Source organism: Galeopterus variegatus, unplaced genomic scaffold (assembly GCF_000696425.1).
Source record: "Galeopterus variegatus unplaced genomic scaffold, G_variegatus-3.0.2 Scaffold3938, whole genome shotgun sequence".
Lineage (NCBI taxonomy): Eukaryota > Metazoa > Chordata > Mammalia > Dermoptera > Cynocephalidae > Galeopterus > Galeopterus variegatus.
Genome location: NW_007730049.1, coordinates 63,950 through 77,797, shown reverse-complemented (window position 1 = coordinate 77,797; position 13,848 = coordinate 63,950). Strand labels below are relative to the sequence as shown.

General features: G+C 55.2%; 1 protein-coding gene and 1 pseudogene across 1 annotated transcript in view; one reads left to right on the top strand and one right to left on the bottom strand.

Annotated features, from left to right (window-relative positions):
• The window catches only part of TTYH2 (tweety family member 2), a 40,098-nt gene extending 26,293 nt beyond the window's left edge, over positions 1 to 13,805 (bottom strand). The window contains exons 1-2 of the mRNA XM_008586327.1: positions 13,654 to 13,805; positions 4,613 to 4,785 (exon numbers count right to left, since the gene is read on the bottom strand). Of these exons, the coding sequence (XP_008584549.1) occupies positions 4,613 to 4,785; positions 13,654 to 13,782 (302 nt within the window). The 5' untranslated portion in view covers positions 13,783 to 13,805. The remainder of the gene's footprint in view (positions 1 to 4,612; positions 4,786 to 13,653) is intronic.
• LOC103601920 lies at positions 6,385 to 9,444 on the top strand (annotated as a pseudogene).
• Positions 13,806 to 13,848: the final 43 nt, after the last annotated feature.

Here is a 13,848-nt window from a genome sequence, read left to right as displayed (position 1 = left end):
CCCCCCCCCCACTGACCTCGGGCTCCACAAACAACCCCTGACTTCACAGGAACTGCTGTTAAGCCCAGTCTTTCCTCCCTCCTATAGTACTGTATTGATTTTTGTTTGGTTTTAACCCAAAGCAGAACATTAAATCTATCCCTGTGAAATTTCATCTAGTTGGTTTTAGTCCAACATTACAGCCTGAACAAATCATTTCAAAGCTTGACTCGATCTAGCATATTCTATCTGACCTATAGCACTTGGATCATGTGAAGATTTATGAAGCAGCCTCCTGAGTTTTCATCCAAAACACCGATGCTGGGGGGAGGGAGGGCAAGATGAACGCACATGTGCTTACACTTAATGCTCGTTCTTTTGTCCTTAAACTGGGCAGGACCTAGGACGGAATCCCCTAGAAGACAGTTATAAAAACCTCCTTCCACGGTGCCCTTGACCTCTAGTTCAATGTTTTTCAGGATGCAGTCTACGGACATCCGGAGTGCCTGTCAAAGTACAGATAAGCGGCCCCCACCCTGGGCCCATTGAATCTGTGTGGTCTGGGAATGTGCATTTTAAAAGGAGGTTCCCACATGCTTGTGCATGAGACACACACACACACACACACACACACACACACACACGCACTCACGTGCACATGCACACCACTTTGCAATCCACTGTGTCAGTCAGTACAGTTGGATTCCACCAGAGTTGTATAACCCGCTTCGAATCCACTTCGCCGCACATCATGCCATCCGTTTTTCTCCACGGTATCCACAGAGATACCGTGAGGAGCTTTAGCGACTGCTCAGCTGAAATATTCACACACTAAATGTACCGTATTCCCATGATCCTCCGGGGAGTAACTTTATTTAAGAAGAAGCGAAATGATTTCACGATGCTCTGAAAAATGCCTTTTGTTTGCTCCTCGTGTTTCTAATTTCCTAGCTATCTGAGTCACGATCTAGTTTTCTGGGGATTCAACGTGAAGACGTTTTTCCATCCTTTTAATTCTCTCTTTCCCTGTTTTTGAAAATGGGGACATTCTAGATTTTCCACCCTTCTGCTAGTCTGTGGATTTATCAGAGATGGCCCAGGAGTGACTGTGAAATTGGGGGACCAGAAATCACGATGGCATTTAATGAGGGTCTCTTGGTCTCTCCTGGTGTCATCGGTCCCGGCTGGGCCATGTAGAAAGCCATTCCGCTTGAGGGAAAAGGCAGAATGAATGAGTTGGTGGCTCTGTCTTCTTTCTGGGAGGTCACACCACTATCACTCCCAAATATACGATCACCGTCCCTGCAAAGTAAAGGAGCACTAGGATCGCTCCTCTCAGTCCTTCCGCCTCTTCAGGAGCCTCGTTTGTATTTTCTTCTACGTATTTAACCTCCTTTCTCACCGGGCCTCGTTAGCAGAGTTCAGCGTGTCCCTCCCACCTTTATCCCACCAACCCTCACCTCACACCCCTTCTACTCCTGCTTTCTCGACCCCTTTCTCTCTCTCTCCCCATCTCATGCCAGTCAGGCCTCTGCTCCTGCATCCCAGTGAGCACAACTCCAGCGAAGGTGACCGATGACCTCCGTGCCACTAAGCCAAGAGCATTCTCCAACCTCCCTTGCTAGCAGTGGAAAGCATGGCTGTCCCCTCCCGACACATGCCGCCCTTGGCTCCTGTGCCCTTGTGGCTTTCCTCCCCTGCTCTGGCCCCACTGTCCTGGTCTCCTGCGCTGCCCCCCTTTGCTCCCAGCTGTTAAATGCTGCACGTTCTACAGGCCCCAGCCCTCTTCTCTTCTCACTGCTTGCTCTTGCTGTGGCAGATGTCCCCTGCACATGGCTGCCACACCATCCACCCTCACAACCCCAGAATGTACGACCCAGCGTTGTCTCTGTCAGCGTCCTCAACGTTGCTGCTTGGATGTTTCCAAAGCACCTTAAACCCCACCACCCCCAGTGTCCCCTGAGCCATGGCGCTTCATCGCCCATCTAGGTGCCGAAGCCAGAGACTGGGGTCAACCTTCAGTGGCTCCTTCTCCATCACCCCCATCTCCCAACTCATCCAGCACTTGTCCTCTTGTCCTCTGCCCATGCCCCACTGCCAGCCTCTCGCTCTCCGCCCTGGCTGCCCTGACAGCCGGAACTTCACTCCTGCCCCCTCTAAGCTGCCCGTCCCACAGTCATTATGACAATCACGGCCCTGGACTGGTCCTGGCCATTTGCCCTTTGGTCTGTCCCTCCCCTGTGCCCTGCTCTGCTCTCCATCACAGGGCTGACCCTCACACTGAACTTCTCGGGGTCCCCTGCCAATTGGCTTTTGGTGGCTTCTGCCAATGGAGGCACTAGCAGGAGACTGGAGGGGGGCAGGGAAGCCGGGGCACTTTCCTCCTCCCCCTGCGACAGCTGCTGGGTTTGCTGTGTGGCTCCAAGCCACTCTGGAGCACGGCCTCCCTCTCCTGTCCCTCTGGCCTGCAGGCGGTAGTGGCTCCTGCTCTTGCTAATCTTGGAGTCGCTCCCTGTCCCCACCTAGCCTCTGAGCTCTTCTGTCACCTGGAGATCACTTCTTCACATTCACGTCCCTCTGTTCTAGACACTGCAGTGGTTCTGGCTTCTGGTTAGACCTGACATATCTGGTCACCGTATTGTAAGGTAACCTGTTTGCCACCCCCCTCCTTACAGTGGCTCCCATTGCTCTTAAAATAAAGACCCCGATCCCTAACATTATGTACAAGTTCCCATGTGGTTTGGATCCCATCTGTCCCTTGTGGATCTTCTCATGCCATCGTGTCGTGCTCTCTGCCTTCCACTGCTGCTTACTGCTGACCACACCCGCCAGCTGATCACCCCCCAGCCTCCCCCTCTGCTCTGTCCACTCCAGACACATTGGCTTCTTTCAGCTCCGTGGTCTCTCTGCCACAGGGCCTTTGCACACGCTCTTCTTCCTCTGTCTGTAAGCATCTCCTCCTACCTAGCCCCACCTTTACCCAGTTCACCACTTCTCATCCTATGCGTCCTGGTGCCCTTGACTCTCAGGGATGCCCAACTTGGGTGGGTCATCCAATTTTATGCCCATTCATTTCCTCTAGAGCACTTTCCTTAGTTTGTAATTATTTAACTAAAACAATTATACAATTCTCTCCCTCTCCCAACAGCTATGAGACCAATAAGGCAGAATTGGTGCCTGTTTTTCTTAGCACGGGCGCCCTCTTGCCTGGCACAAATAGGTGTGGATGCTGTGGAACGAATCCTGCCCACATACTCCTGCTGCTTTGATTTCTCTTGGAACTGCAGGTAATTATTACTTATTGGAATTGACCCCCCAAAGCCATTCTTACTGTTCCAAGGTATTTTTCTGTTGTTTGTTGTGTGTGTTTCAATCTGAATTTACAGCAGTTCACACAAGCCAGGGATTCCTGTGTAGCCAGCACCACTGGTCTCTTGGGTGGCCCTCCAAATCCCACCTCTCACTGTCCACCCCGGAGCTGCTGTGTGCTCTCAGCAAGAGGAGTTTTAATAGCACAGTTATTCGTCAGGAGCTCTTTCTCTCTACTAGTAGTATCCTCGTCTCTGAACTCCTGACCTGGGCTAGACTCTTTCCTTTACGTCTATAAGTTAAGCCCCGGCTGCATGTCTCACCAGCCCTGGGTCCCTCCCACGTGCTCAGTGCTTGGTCACCTGCTTTAGGGTCTTGCCTATCTGTTGGCTTACATGAGCCTTACACTGTGGGCAGGACGGGATCACAAACGTGCTAACAGAGAAGAAAAACCTGGCAGCAAGGTGAGCCACTCAGGAGGAGAACCCAGGTCCTCACTCCCAGGCTCACTGGGTCCTCTCTGGCTCCGTTGTGCTGCTGAGGCAGTGAAGGACTCTGCCCTGGAGAGTGACCATACACCAGGTATGTCTCAGGGTGGACCCAAGGCTTTTGGAAAAGCCTCTGTAGATACAAAAACAAGAAAAATACAACTCCTGCAAACAGCCAGCACGAATGCGGATGCTGCCCAGGGTGGAGTGGGCCGGGCAGGGAGGGCTCCTGTGCAGAGTTAGAAATCCTTGCTTCCTCATCCAAAGCTAAGAAGAACTGGCTAATGGCACTAAAAACTATTGATCTCGCGAGAAGATAGAATTGACTGGGGCTGGAGTCAGGCTAACTTCTGACCTCGCAGATCCAGGGTGACAGCTGGGAGGGGACAGGGATGCAGACAGCAGACATGCCCACTGTCCAGGAATGCTGCCTGATGAACTCATGGAGCTCTCTGAGTAGCTGGACAAACCCACACTGGGGCAGGAGATGGGGGCCACTAGGGAGACCCTTCTGGAGACCCCTACCACCACTCCAGGCTTCTGATTCCCGATGCTTGGCAAGAAAGGGGACACCATTGGTTTTGGGGACAAGCTTTTCCATCAAGGTAGCTGGAGCTTGGTCAGGAGAACATGTCCAAGACAGCTGATGAGCCTCTTGGGGCTTGTCAAGGGGAAGAGGGAAGGGTGTCATGGTCACGGGTTAACCATGAGCAGACACGGATGGCTCAGGCCCCAGCAAGTGAACTTTCCACTCCGCTGTGTCTCTGAGGCTGTCCTGCCCCTGCCCCCTTACAGACTGAGCTGTACACCGGGGCCCAGAGCAGAGGGACACTCACCAGCAGACGAGGCCGGCCACCACGGCCGTCCAGGTGATGCAGCAGGAGCCGTGCTGCTTAGTCTGTGCCGCACCTCCCGGCCTGCAGCAGCACACGCATGCCAGGTAAGACGCAAGGAAGACAAGGTTCAGGCCCAGGCAGACGGCAGCCACCAGCCCCAGGAACAGCAGTGACTGCAAGAGGGGAGAGACCTGCTGTCAGCACCCGCTCCCCCACTGGGAGGTTCTGGAAGTGCCCACCCTTGGCCCCCAATGCCCCACCCTGGGCTGGGGTGTAGGAACAGGGGCTGAGCTGTCTGTCTGTCATCCGTTCTTCCTTCTCTCCTCCTATGATTCAAGCTCCTATTATGTAAACAAAGAGTGCCTGGCACTTAGACACTAGGGTGGAGGTGACAGAGCTTAGAAGATGTGAGAATAAGACGATGGGCCTGGTGGTCAGCAAAGGTGGGGGGTAGGGGAGCTGCTCAAGGTGGGTCCCAGGCTTCTGGCCTCCACACCCGATGAGGACATGGACAAGGACCTGCTGAGGAGCAGCTCTCAGCCACTCAAGAGACAAGGTGGGGATCGTCAACCAGCAGCGAGGGCTGTGGGCGATGGGATGCGCGGCCGAGGGAGACAGACGAGAGGGACATCCACGTGGGCCAGAGCACCCAGAGGCTCCTGGGGGAGATGTGGCTTGAGCAGGACGCCTCGGGAGCTGAGTGGGACTGAGACAGGGCCAGGAAGGGACGGCCTGGCATATCTGCTGCCTCCTCCATGCACAGGGCCCAATCGCCCCAGTCCGGTCATCATCCTGTCCCCAGAAGTGGAGAGTCCATCCAGAGCAATGACAGGACAGCTCCATGCTGGGGGATGGAGAGTGGAGGCAGTGGGGGTGGGGAGAGTCAGCATGTTCAGGCCGCGGAGTCCCTTCACTGCATCCTGAAGGGGACAGCTGGCCCAAGGTGCCAATGGCAGCAGCAAAGCCAGAGTTGTGAAGGGGGTGGGAGGTGCCTTCTCGGGGCCACCTAGCACCCCAGGTCCTGCAAAGGGAACTGCTGCTGATTGGGGGCCAGGGTGCCCCCCCGCTGCCCTCCAATCTCTTGATTCTGCCAGATGGACACCAGATGGCACTGAGATTGGTGGCTGTCAGCCAGGGATGGACCTGGCTCTAAGTCAGGCTCGCAAGCTGACAGTCCCCCTGCTTCCCACGTGCCCCCAAGCAGTTCCCAGTCTAGAATCCCCAGAGCCCCTGTATGGGCTGTTGGGTGGGAGGGTTGTTTCAGGAAACCTGTATGCTGGTGGCGGCAATCAGCAGGGTGCGGGAGACCCCCAGGACCCTAAGGTCTAGGGGCAGACAAGACTTGTGCAGGGGTGTGCACACACAAGGAGACAAGCCCAACAAACAGAGGCTGGGGATTTGCAGTACAAGGTGTTGTGGCCATTTTCCAGGGGGCATAGCACAGTAGTGGGGACACCTGCTAGCATCCACCCTGTGCCTTCCCTGTGCCTGCTCAGCTGCCCAGCCCTATGAGGACTCGGGCAGGCCCCCAGATCCCTGATTTATCTTAGGGACAAATGGCTGAAGTGGAGGGGACAGATGGAGGAAAGCAGGAGAGAGACGGCTCATTTGGGAATGGGGCAGAAAAATTTGACTTGAAATGAGTGACTTGTGGTTAGGTCAGCTGGTGAGAGCTTGGTGCTTATAACACCAAGGTCCAGGATTCACTCCCTGTACCTGCCAGCTGCCAAAAACAAACAAAAAATGAGACTTCCACTCCATGTAGGATAGACATGTCACAGGTACTGCCAGGAACTTGCCCCCGGCTCTGCTCGGCCGTGTGGATGATAAACCTCCCTCTAGGGCCCAGCAGATGTAAGCACATCGCCCCTCCTGAAGTCTGCACAGTGTGGCAGAGGCTGGGGCTTCCCCTGCCTGGACTGCTCAGCACAGCCTGTCCCCTGAATTGACCCCAGGAGGCCCCTCTCTGGTGCGACAATGGAAAGTCGCTGCCCACCTTCCCACACCCAGTCCACACCCCTCACTGGAGGGCCCGGTAGCCCCAGGCCAAGGCAGAGGAGGCCAAATGGACCATGAGCAGACAGAGCTTTAGAGCCTCACTGCTCACCACCCTGTGACCTGGGGCACTGACATCCTCTGTGATGAAAAGAAATCTGAAGCCGCGAAGGCTGATGTCCTGGCAAGGTTAAAAAGTCTCCGCTCAAGGCTATAAAGCCCAAGAAGGGGAAGCCCCACTGCAGCCGAAACCGTGTCCTCGTCAGAGGAATTGGCAGATATTCCTGATCTGCTGTGTATTCCAGAAAGGCCATGTACAAGAAGAAACAGTGAACAAATCCAGGATTGAAAAAAGGAAGAAGGTTCTTGCCACTGTCACAAAACCAGTTGGTGGCGAAAAGAATGGTGGTACCTGGGTGGTTAAACTTAGCAAAATGCCTAGATATTTTATTATCCTACTGAAGATGTTCCTTGAAAGCTGCTGAGCCACAGTAAAACCCCTTCGGTCAGCCTGTGAGCAGACGGCGAGGTGGCAGCCCTCCTGGGACTGTCCTGATCCCCCTCACTGGGCACCACAGAGGCAAGAGGCTGGTTTTCTTGAAGCAGCTGAGCAGTGGCTTGCTACTCACGGCCGGACCTCTGGTCCTCAATGGAGTTCCTCTGCGTAGAACACACCAGAAATTTGTCATCACCACCTCTACAAAAATTGATATTGGAAATAAAAATCCCAAAACATCTCACTGATGCAGACTTTAAGAAGCAGCAGCTGCAGGAGCCCAGGCACCAGGAAGGTGAGATCTTCAACACACAAAAAGAGAAGCACGAGATTACAGAGCAGTGCAAGGTCGATCAGAAAGCCGTGGGCTCACAAATTTTATGAAAAATCAAAGCTATTCCTCAGTTCTGGGGCTCCCCGAGATCTGTGTTTGCCCTGATGAATGAAACTTATTCTCACAAATTTCTTCTAAATTTCTTACCAAGAACCAAATTAAATAACTTATTTGTTTCAAAAAGAAAAGAAAAGAAAAAGGACAAAAGAAAAGAAAAGAAAAGCAGAATCTCAAGTCCCACCCTAGATCTAGCGAATCAGAACTCCACCTAGAGATGATCCCAGGCGATTTATATCCCATTAAAGTCCGGGAAGCACTGGATTAGTGTCAACAGAAGTTCTCAAACTTTTTTCCAGTAGCTTAACTTTTTCTTCAAACTGACTCGCTTACGAGAACCTCAACATTCAGAGCCCCGACACTCAGAGCCTCCTGTGAACAAGCAGTGGAGGGAAACACCACCCTTTGTCCTGGCCACCTCGCTGCAGGCCCCTGAGGCCCCTCTGCTAAAACCTGGGGAACCCTTAACAATTTGCAAACTACTGTGTGACATGCAAACTACCATGAGCCAGCAATTCCACGTTACAGGAGGGCTTGTGTCCCGCAAAAGATGCACACATGAGTGTTCACAGCAGCTCCGTATAGCAGTAATAGCCAAACACTGGAAACAACCCATACATCCTCCAGCAAGAAAACAGATACGTAAAATGTGTCATAGTCATAAAATGGAATACTATGCAGCCATGAAAAGGAAACTGCAGCTACACACAGAGGTAATATCGAGGGAAACAAGCCAGACACGAAACTGCAGAGACTGTATGGTTTAATCTATGTGACATGCAAAGTCAGAGAAACTCACCTACAGCAATAGAGGTGTGACTAGCAGCCACCTCTGGAAGGGCACTAACTGTGAGGGAGCAGGAGGGAAACTCCTGGGGGGTCAGGAGTACATGTTGATCTGATGGTGTCACACACACACAGAAATTCATTGAGCTGCAGACTTAAGATTGTGCACTTTCCTATAAATTATTCCTAATAAAGAAAAATGTAATTGAACCTCAGATAAATCTCCTGTGTAGATTGGAGACCAGCTAATACCCAGACCTCCCACTAGCTCCCTTTCTGGCTTGCCTCCTGGACAGCCCCACCCTCAGTCTATCCCCAAACAAGAAACCCCACTGAATCTACCCTGTATCCCCACCCAGCAAGGAAGGATCCTCCAGGAAGTGGCCAAGACATGGATTGGTGCCATTTCAAATTTTCCAAATCCATCCCCACCCCAGGTCCCTGCAGCTGGCTCCCCTACTGCATACTCTCACAAGCCTCCTCAGCCTCCTGACCTCCTGTGAGTCCAGTCCCCCTCAGCAGCCCGGGGCTCTGCAGGCTGGACAGCTGGCCTCAATCAGGTTACTGATAATGCAGTCCAGCCCCTGGGAAGGCGATGCTGGGAAACCCAGACTTGGTTTTTTAAGATTGGCTTTTGTTAAGAACCTGGGTGCTGGGAGGACAAGGACTCGACCAAGAAGCTGGAGGTGTTGCTTGGGGATGCCGTAGGACAGGGGCACATGGGGTGGAGGGAGAAAGAGGTGAGAGGAAAGAGGAAGGGAGAAGAGAGGAAGGAGGGACAGGGGGAAAAGGGGCGAGGAGGGAGCAGAGAAGCAGACCCTAACCAGCCAAGGCCAACTTGGTGTCACCTGCTGCTCTCTAACAGGTAATTATTTTCCTGCTCGTAATTAACGCTGCAAGTCCCCATGTGCATGGGAGGGGCCGGGGGAGGGGACAGAAGGGGGAGCCGAGAGATCTGCTCACGTGCCCTCCTGCTCTGATGGACAGAGCTCAGCAAGGACAATTTCCCACAGCGCCCCGTGCCTCCCACAGTGCCCTGCGGCTGCCGCCACCTCCCCTTCCCACCGTAACACCATGACCACCGCCCCCACATCAGTGCTCAAACTCCGTCTCTTCCCCCATCAAAGGAACTTCGATTCGTCCTGGTTTGTCACTGTGCAGTGAGAAAACCAGAGCAGGGAGCAACCAAGCCAGGACCCAAGCTGAGGCAGCAGTGACCGCTGCAGGGGGACACGAGAGCTTCTGCACTGGAGGGGGGAGGGGCAGCAGCTCAGCCCCCAGGAGACTTTAGAGAGGTGAGGCCACAGCCCCACTGGGAAGGGTTAAGCCTCCCTCCCGCAGCTCGTCGTGACTGTCGGGTGACCATGACTCAGTGTTCAGCCTGGATGAATGGGGTCTCCTCATCCCAACCTTGCATCTCGCTGGGCTGGGTTCCATGCCTGGTCTTCAGACCCAGGCCCAAGGCAGGGGCAGGGAGTCCTGCAGTTCTCAGTCTAGCCCCCGCTCTGTTCCCTCCCCTGGCCTGAGGACACACATCTGGGGACTCTTTCGGGCGTCTATGAACTGACCCACCCAAAGAGAACACGTGGAGGGCTGGCCAGTGAGCTCAGTTGGTCAGAGCACAGCCTTTGTAACCCCAAGGTCACAGGTTCGGATCCCTGTACCTTCCAGCCACCCCCGCCACCAAAAAAAAAAACAGACCAGAGAACACGTGGAAATACATGACAAACATAAACATCCCCTCTACTGCCCAAGATGTGTTCCAAAAGAATGACTGGCCTACTGGCCGAGGGTGAGGAAGATGGCGCGGGGAGCACACACGTGGCTGCGCACGCGACGGTAGCCACAACTGACACCGGGCACAGCGCTTGGGAGCTCACTAAGACATTTCAAGAACATTAGCTCATCAGTGCCTGCTCTCCCCACGAGGGGGTTGGGTGAATGGTGACGGTGACACCCATGCCTGGGGCAAGGGGTAAATTGAATTCAAAGAGACATAGCTGGATTGAGTGCCAGGTGCCCTTACTGTTGTCCCCAGTACTGCCCAATGGACACCCGGCCAGCTGGGGTCACTGCCTTCCCAAGCGGTGATTGGCAGTTTACCATGTGCCAGGCCCTGGCCACATGCTTTATACCCACTAACTCATGTGTCCATTTACTGTCTCTTTGAAGCTGTCAAAGTTGAGAAGACTCAGGCTGCGAGGTCTGGGCTGCTTCTTCCCCAGACACACAGCGACACCTGGCAGCCTGGGGCTGGTGGCCCCCAGGGCCAGGGCTCCCTCCTCTACCGCCCTGCCTGGTGCTTACCTCGCATGCCTCGGCTGACCCCAGGCCCACCTCCCTGTGAGGCTGGGATGCAGGCCAAGCAGACTTCGTGGCAACTCAGGCTTAAGCCCACTGAAGGCAGGGCAGGGGTGGAGGATTGACCATTACGGGCACTGGGGCTTCCACTGCTCCCAGACACCCCAGAAAGTGAGGGGGAGCACTAGTTCCTCAGGGAACTCTAGAACACATCTACTTGGGGTATTTCAGCTCACCAGGGGGTCTGCTCTTCAGCTATCTCTGCTCTTCTAAGACCTCCACCCCTTGTCTTCTAGATCCACGGACAACACAGATCAACCAACTCTGAGCCCTGGAGGCCTGCACGTGCTTCTGTTTCCATCTTCACTTAGTCTTTGATACACACACGCACACAGACACCCACAAGCTGCACCGTTCATCAGCACACTGGGGGCATGAGCTGAAGCCTTCCTGCATGAGTTCTTTTTCCGTCTCCTTGATTAGTGTCTGTAGAAGAGATCTCTTTCCTCTCTGACCCTAACAGGGATAGACTGTGCTACGGCACTCTTTGCACTAAGCACGTTAAGTGGAACATCTCATTTAATACTTGCAGATGACAGGGGCTGGCTGGTTAGCCCAGTTGATTAGATCGCGATGGTGTAACACCAAGGTCAAGGGTCTAGATCCCCATACCCATCAGCTGCCAAAACCTCCCACCAAAAATAAAAAGAAAAAAAGAATTTGCAGATGAGGGAAGTGAGGCTCAGAGAGGTTAAAACACCTGCCCATGGTCACCAGTGATAGAACTGGGGATCTAACCCAGACAGCCGGACGCAGAGCCCCCAGACTGCTTGGCTGCTGCCACAACACTGAGCCCAGAGGCTGCCCCCAGAGAAACCCTCAGCAACTGCTCTCCAAAGCTCTGCTGCCTTGGTTATCACGGTCACCCCATGCCTGGCATGGCACTTGGCCCCCATCAAGTTTGCTGAGGACTGTGATGACTGACAACAGAAGGCCCCCAGTCCATGGTGTTAGCTGACCAGCCACCTGACTATGGTCATGACCGGTGCTCAGGAGAAAAGGGGATGTCCAGGAGGGAGCCGTGGTCAGACAACAAGGGAACTTACTAAAACAGGAGCCACCTCAAATAACAACACCCAGGGCCAGACTTCCCGTCCTGGCCCACCACACTCATCCTCCACTCAGCGCTCCTCCCCGCCCCCAGCAGGACAAGGAAGGGGGGCAGGGCACTGGTTGATGGGAAGAGGACACCCTCTGGAGCTATCTGATGCCCGGCACAAAGAACCCTGGGAGTGGCAGAGGCTGTGAGTGGGTCCCTCTGGCTCAGCTACCACCTGTCCAAGGGAGGGACGGGGCAGGCTCAGGCCCTGCCAGCCACAGCTGCTGGCCACACAAGTGCTGTCTCTGGAGCCAGTGGGGTGATGGAGTGCCCTTACCATCCCTACCCCCACCTAGGGTCTTCTTGACCCACCTAGGAGTTTAGATCCTCCAGTGGAGAAGAGAAAACTATGGTTGGAGACCCAGAGTGCAGGATCTGGGGCTCAGGGTTTGGGACAGACACATACGCCAACAACACAGCTGTCTCTGAAGTCATATCCGTCTCTTTTCATGCATTCATTGTGAGCGGAAGGTTCCCTGGAGCTATCCCCAGGCAGCCCCATTCTCAGGGAACACGGACTTCCACAGGCAGGGCTCTGGGAGAGGGAGGGGCAGACACAGACAAGGAGCAGGGAGCCAGGCGAGTGCACTGCCTCCTTGCTCCTGTGTTCCTAAATGGCAGGAAGGGTCCTGACTCTCCCTCCTTCTAGAAGGGCAGACACCATCTGCCTGGGTCTGGAGGCAGCAGGGACTCTAGGGGTTATTATTAGACACCTTGTCACTGTCTCCCGGGCTTGGGCAGTACACGCCCTGCTGGATCATGATCCCCTGGGCCCTGTAGGAGAAAGGTCTGGAGTGGGGAGAGGCGAACGGCTGACTCCCCAGCACAGCCTCCAGAGTCTTGCTGGGCCACCTGTCCCACACCAGGAGAACTGACCCTGAAGGCAGAGGCTGCAGGGGGACAAAGTCCTGAGATGGGTGCATAGCTCTCAACAAATAAGCCTGGTCCTGGGCTGCCCTGCCCCTGAGTCTTTGACCTAATGGAGGAAAGCGACTCAGCCCGACCACAGGGGCAGGAGCCAGCTTGACCAGACTTGAGGCAGGCTGAGATATTCTGCAGTTCTGTCTGGGTGGGAAGGTCTGGGGAGCCGTGGCCCCATCTATGGGCTGCAGAAACCGCAGAGGAAAAGGCCAGCAGAACAGAGAGAAGGCAGAAAAGCAAGGATGAGGGGACTGGCTGGCCAAGAAACCAAGACACCAGAAATTCTGGGCCTAGAATGGGGGACGTGATGGGGGGAGACGGGGCAGTCCTGGACCAAGCAGAGGACAAAGAGAAGAGGCTGTCAACCCGAGGGGTACTCAGGAAGATAGTGTGAGATGAGCCACCTTCTTCCACTAAAACAAACGCATGGACTGTGGGTTCTCTGCGCGCAGGAGGAAGCCACCCACGCCGCCTCCCCCAGCCCTGCAGCCTTCCAGAAGGGGCCCAGGCAGAGGTCTCGGCAGGGGCTCCTACCCTGCAGGCGGGGGCTGCGTTGGAGGGATGCTGCGAGGACAACTGAGGCTCAGGTCAGTTTCTGCCTAAACTTCTCCCCGGCCACCCAGCTCCGGAAAGACAGCGCCGCGGTCTTGGAAGCTCAGAAGCAGGAAAAACTTCGGGGCGCCCGTCGGATCCCCACACAAATGCCCCCCGCCCCCCACCTCCCGCAGGCCGTCTCCGCGCCCTTCCCCTCCTTCCCAATGCCGGCTCAACTCCGATCTTTCCAGTTTTCACGGCCCCCCGAAGTTCTTAGACCGGAGGGACCGCGGGGAAAAGGGTCCCGAGGTAGGAGGAGAAGGAACGGGGAGAGAAGAGGGGGAGACAGGGGGTGCGAGAAGCACGTGGGAGGGTGCGGGCTGCCGAGGGGTGGTGCTGGGCCTGGGGGCGCGCGTGGGCCGGCCTCGGGGTCTGCGGCTGGGGCGGCGCGGACTCACCTCCTGGTAACTCTCGTCGCGGGGGCGAAAAGTGCTGTCCACGGGCTGCAGGCGCAGGCCGAGGTGCGGGACGCTGTGCAGCCACACGACCCACCAGGGCGCGATGTACTCCACGCGCGCCGCCGGCATGGCTCGGCCTGAGCGTGGCCCGCCAGCTGCTGCCGCCGCTGCAGCCTCCACCGGGTCCAGAATGCG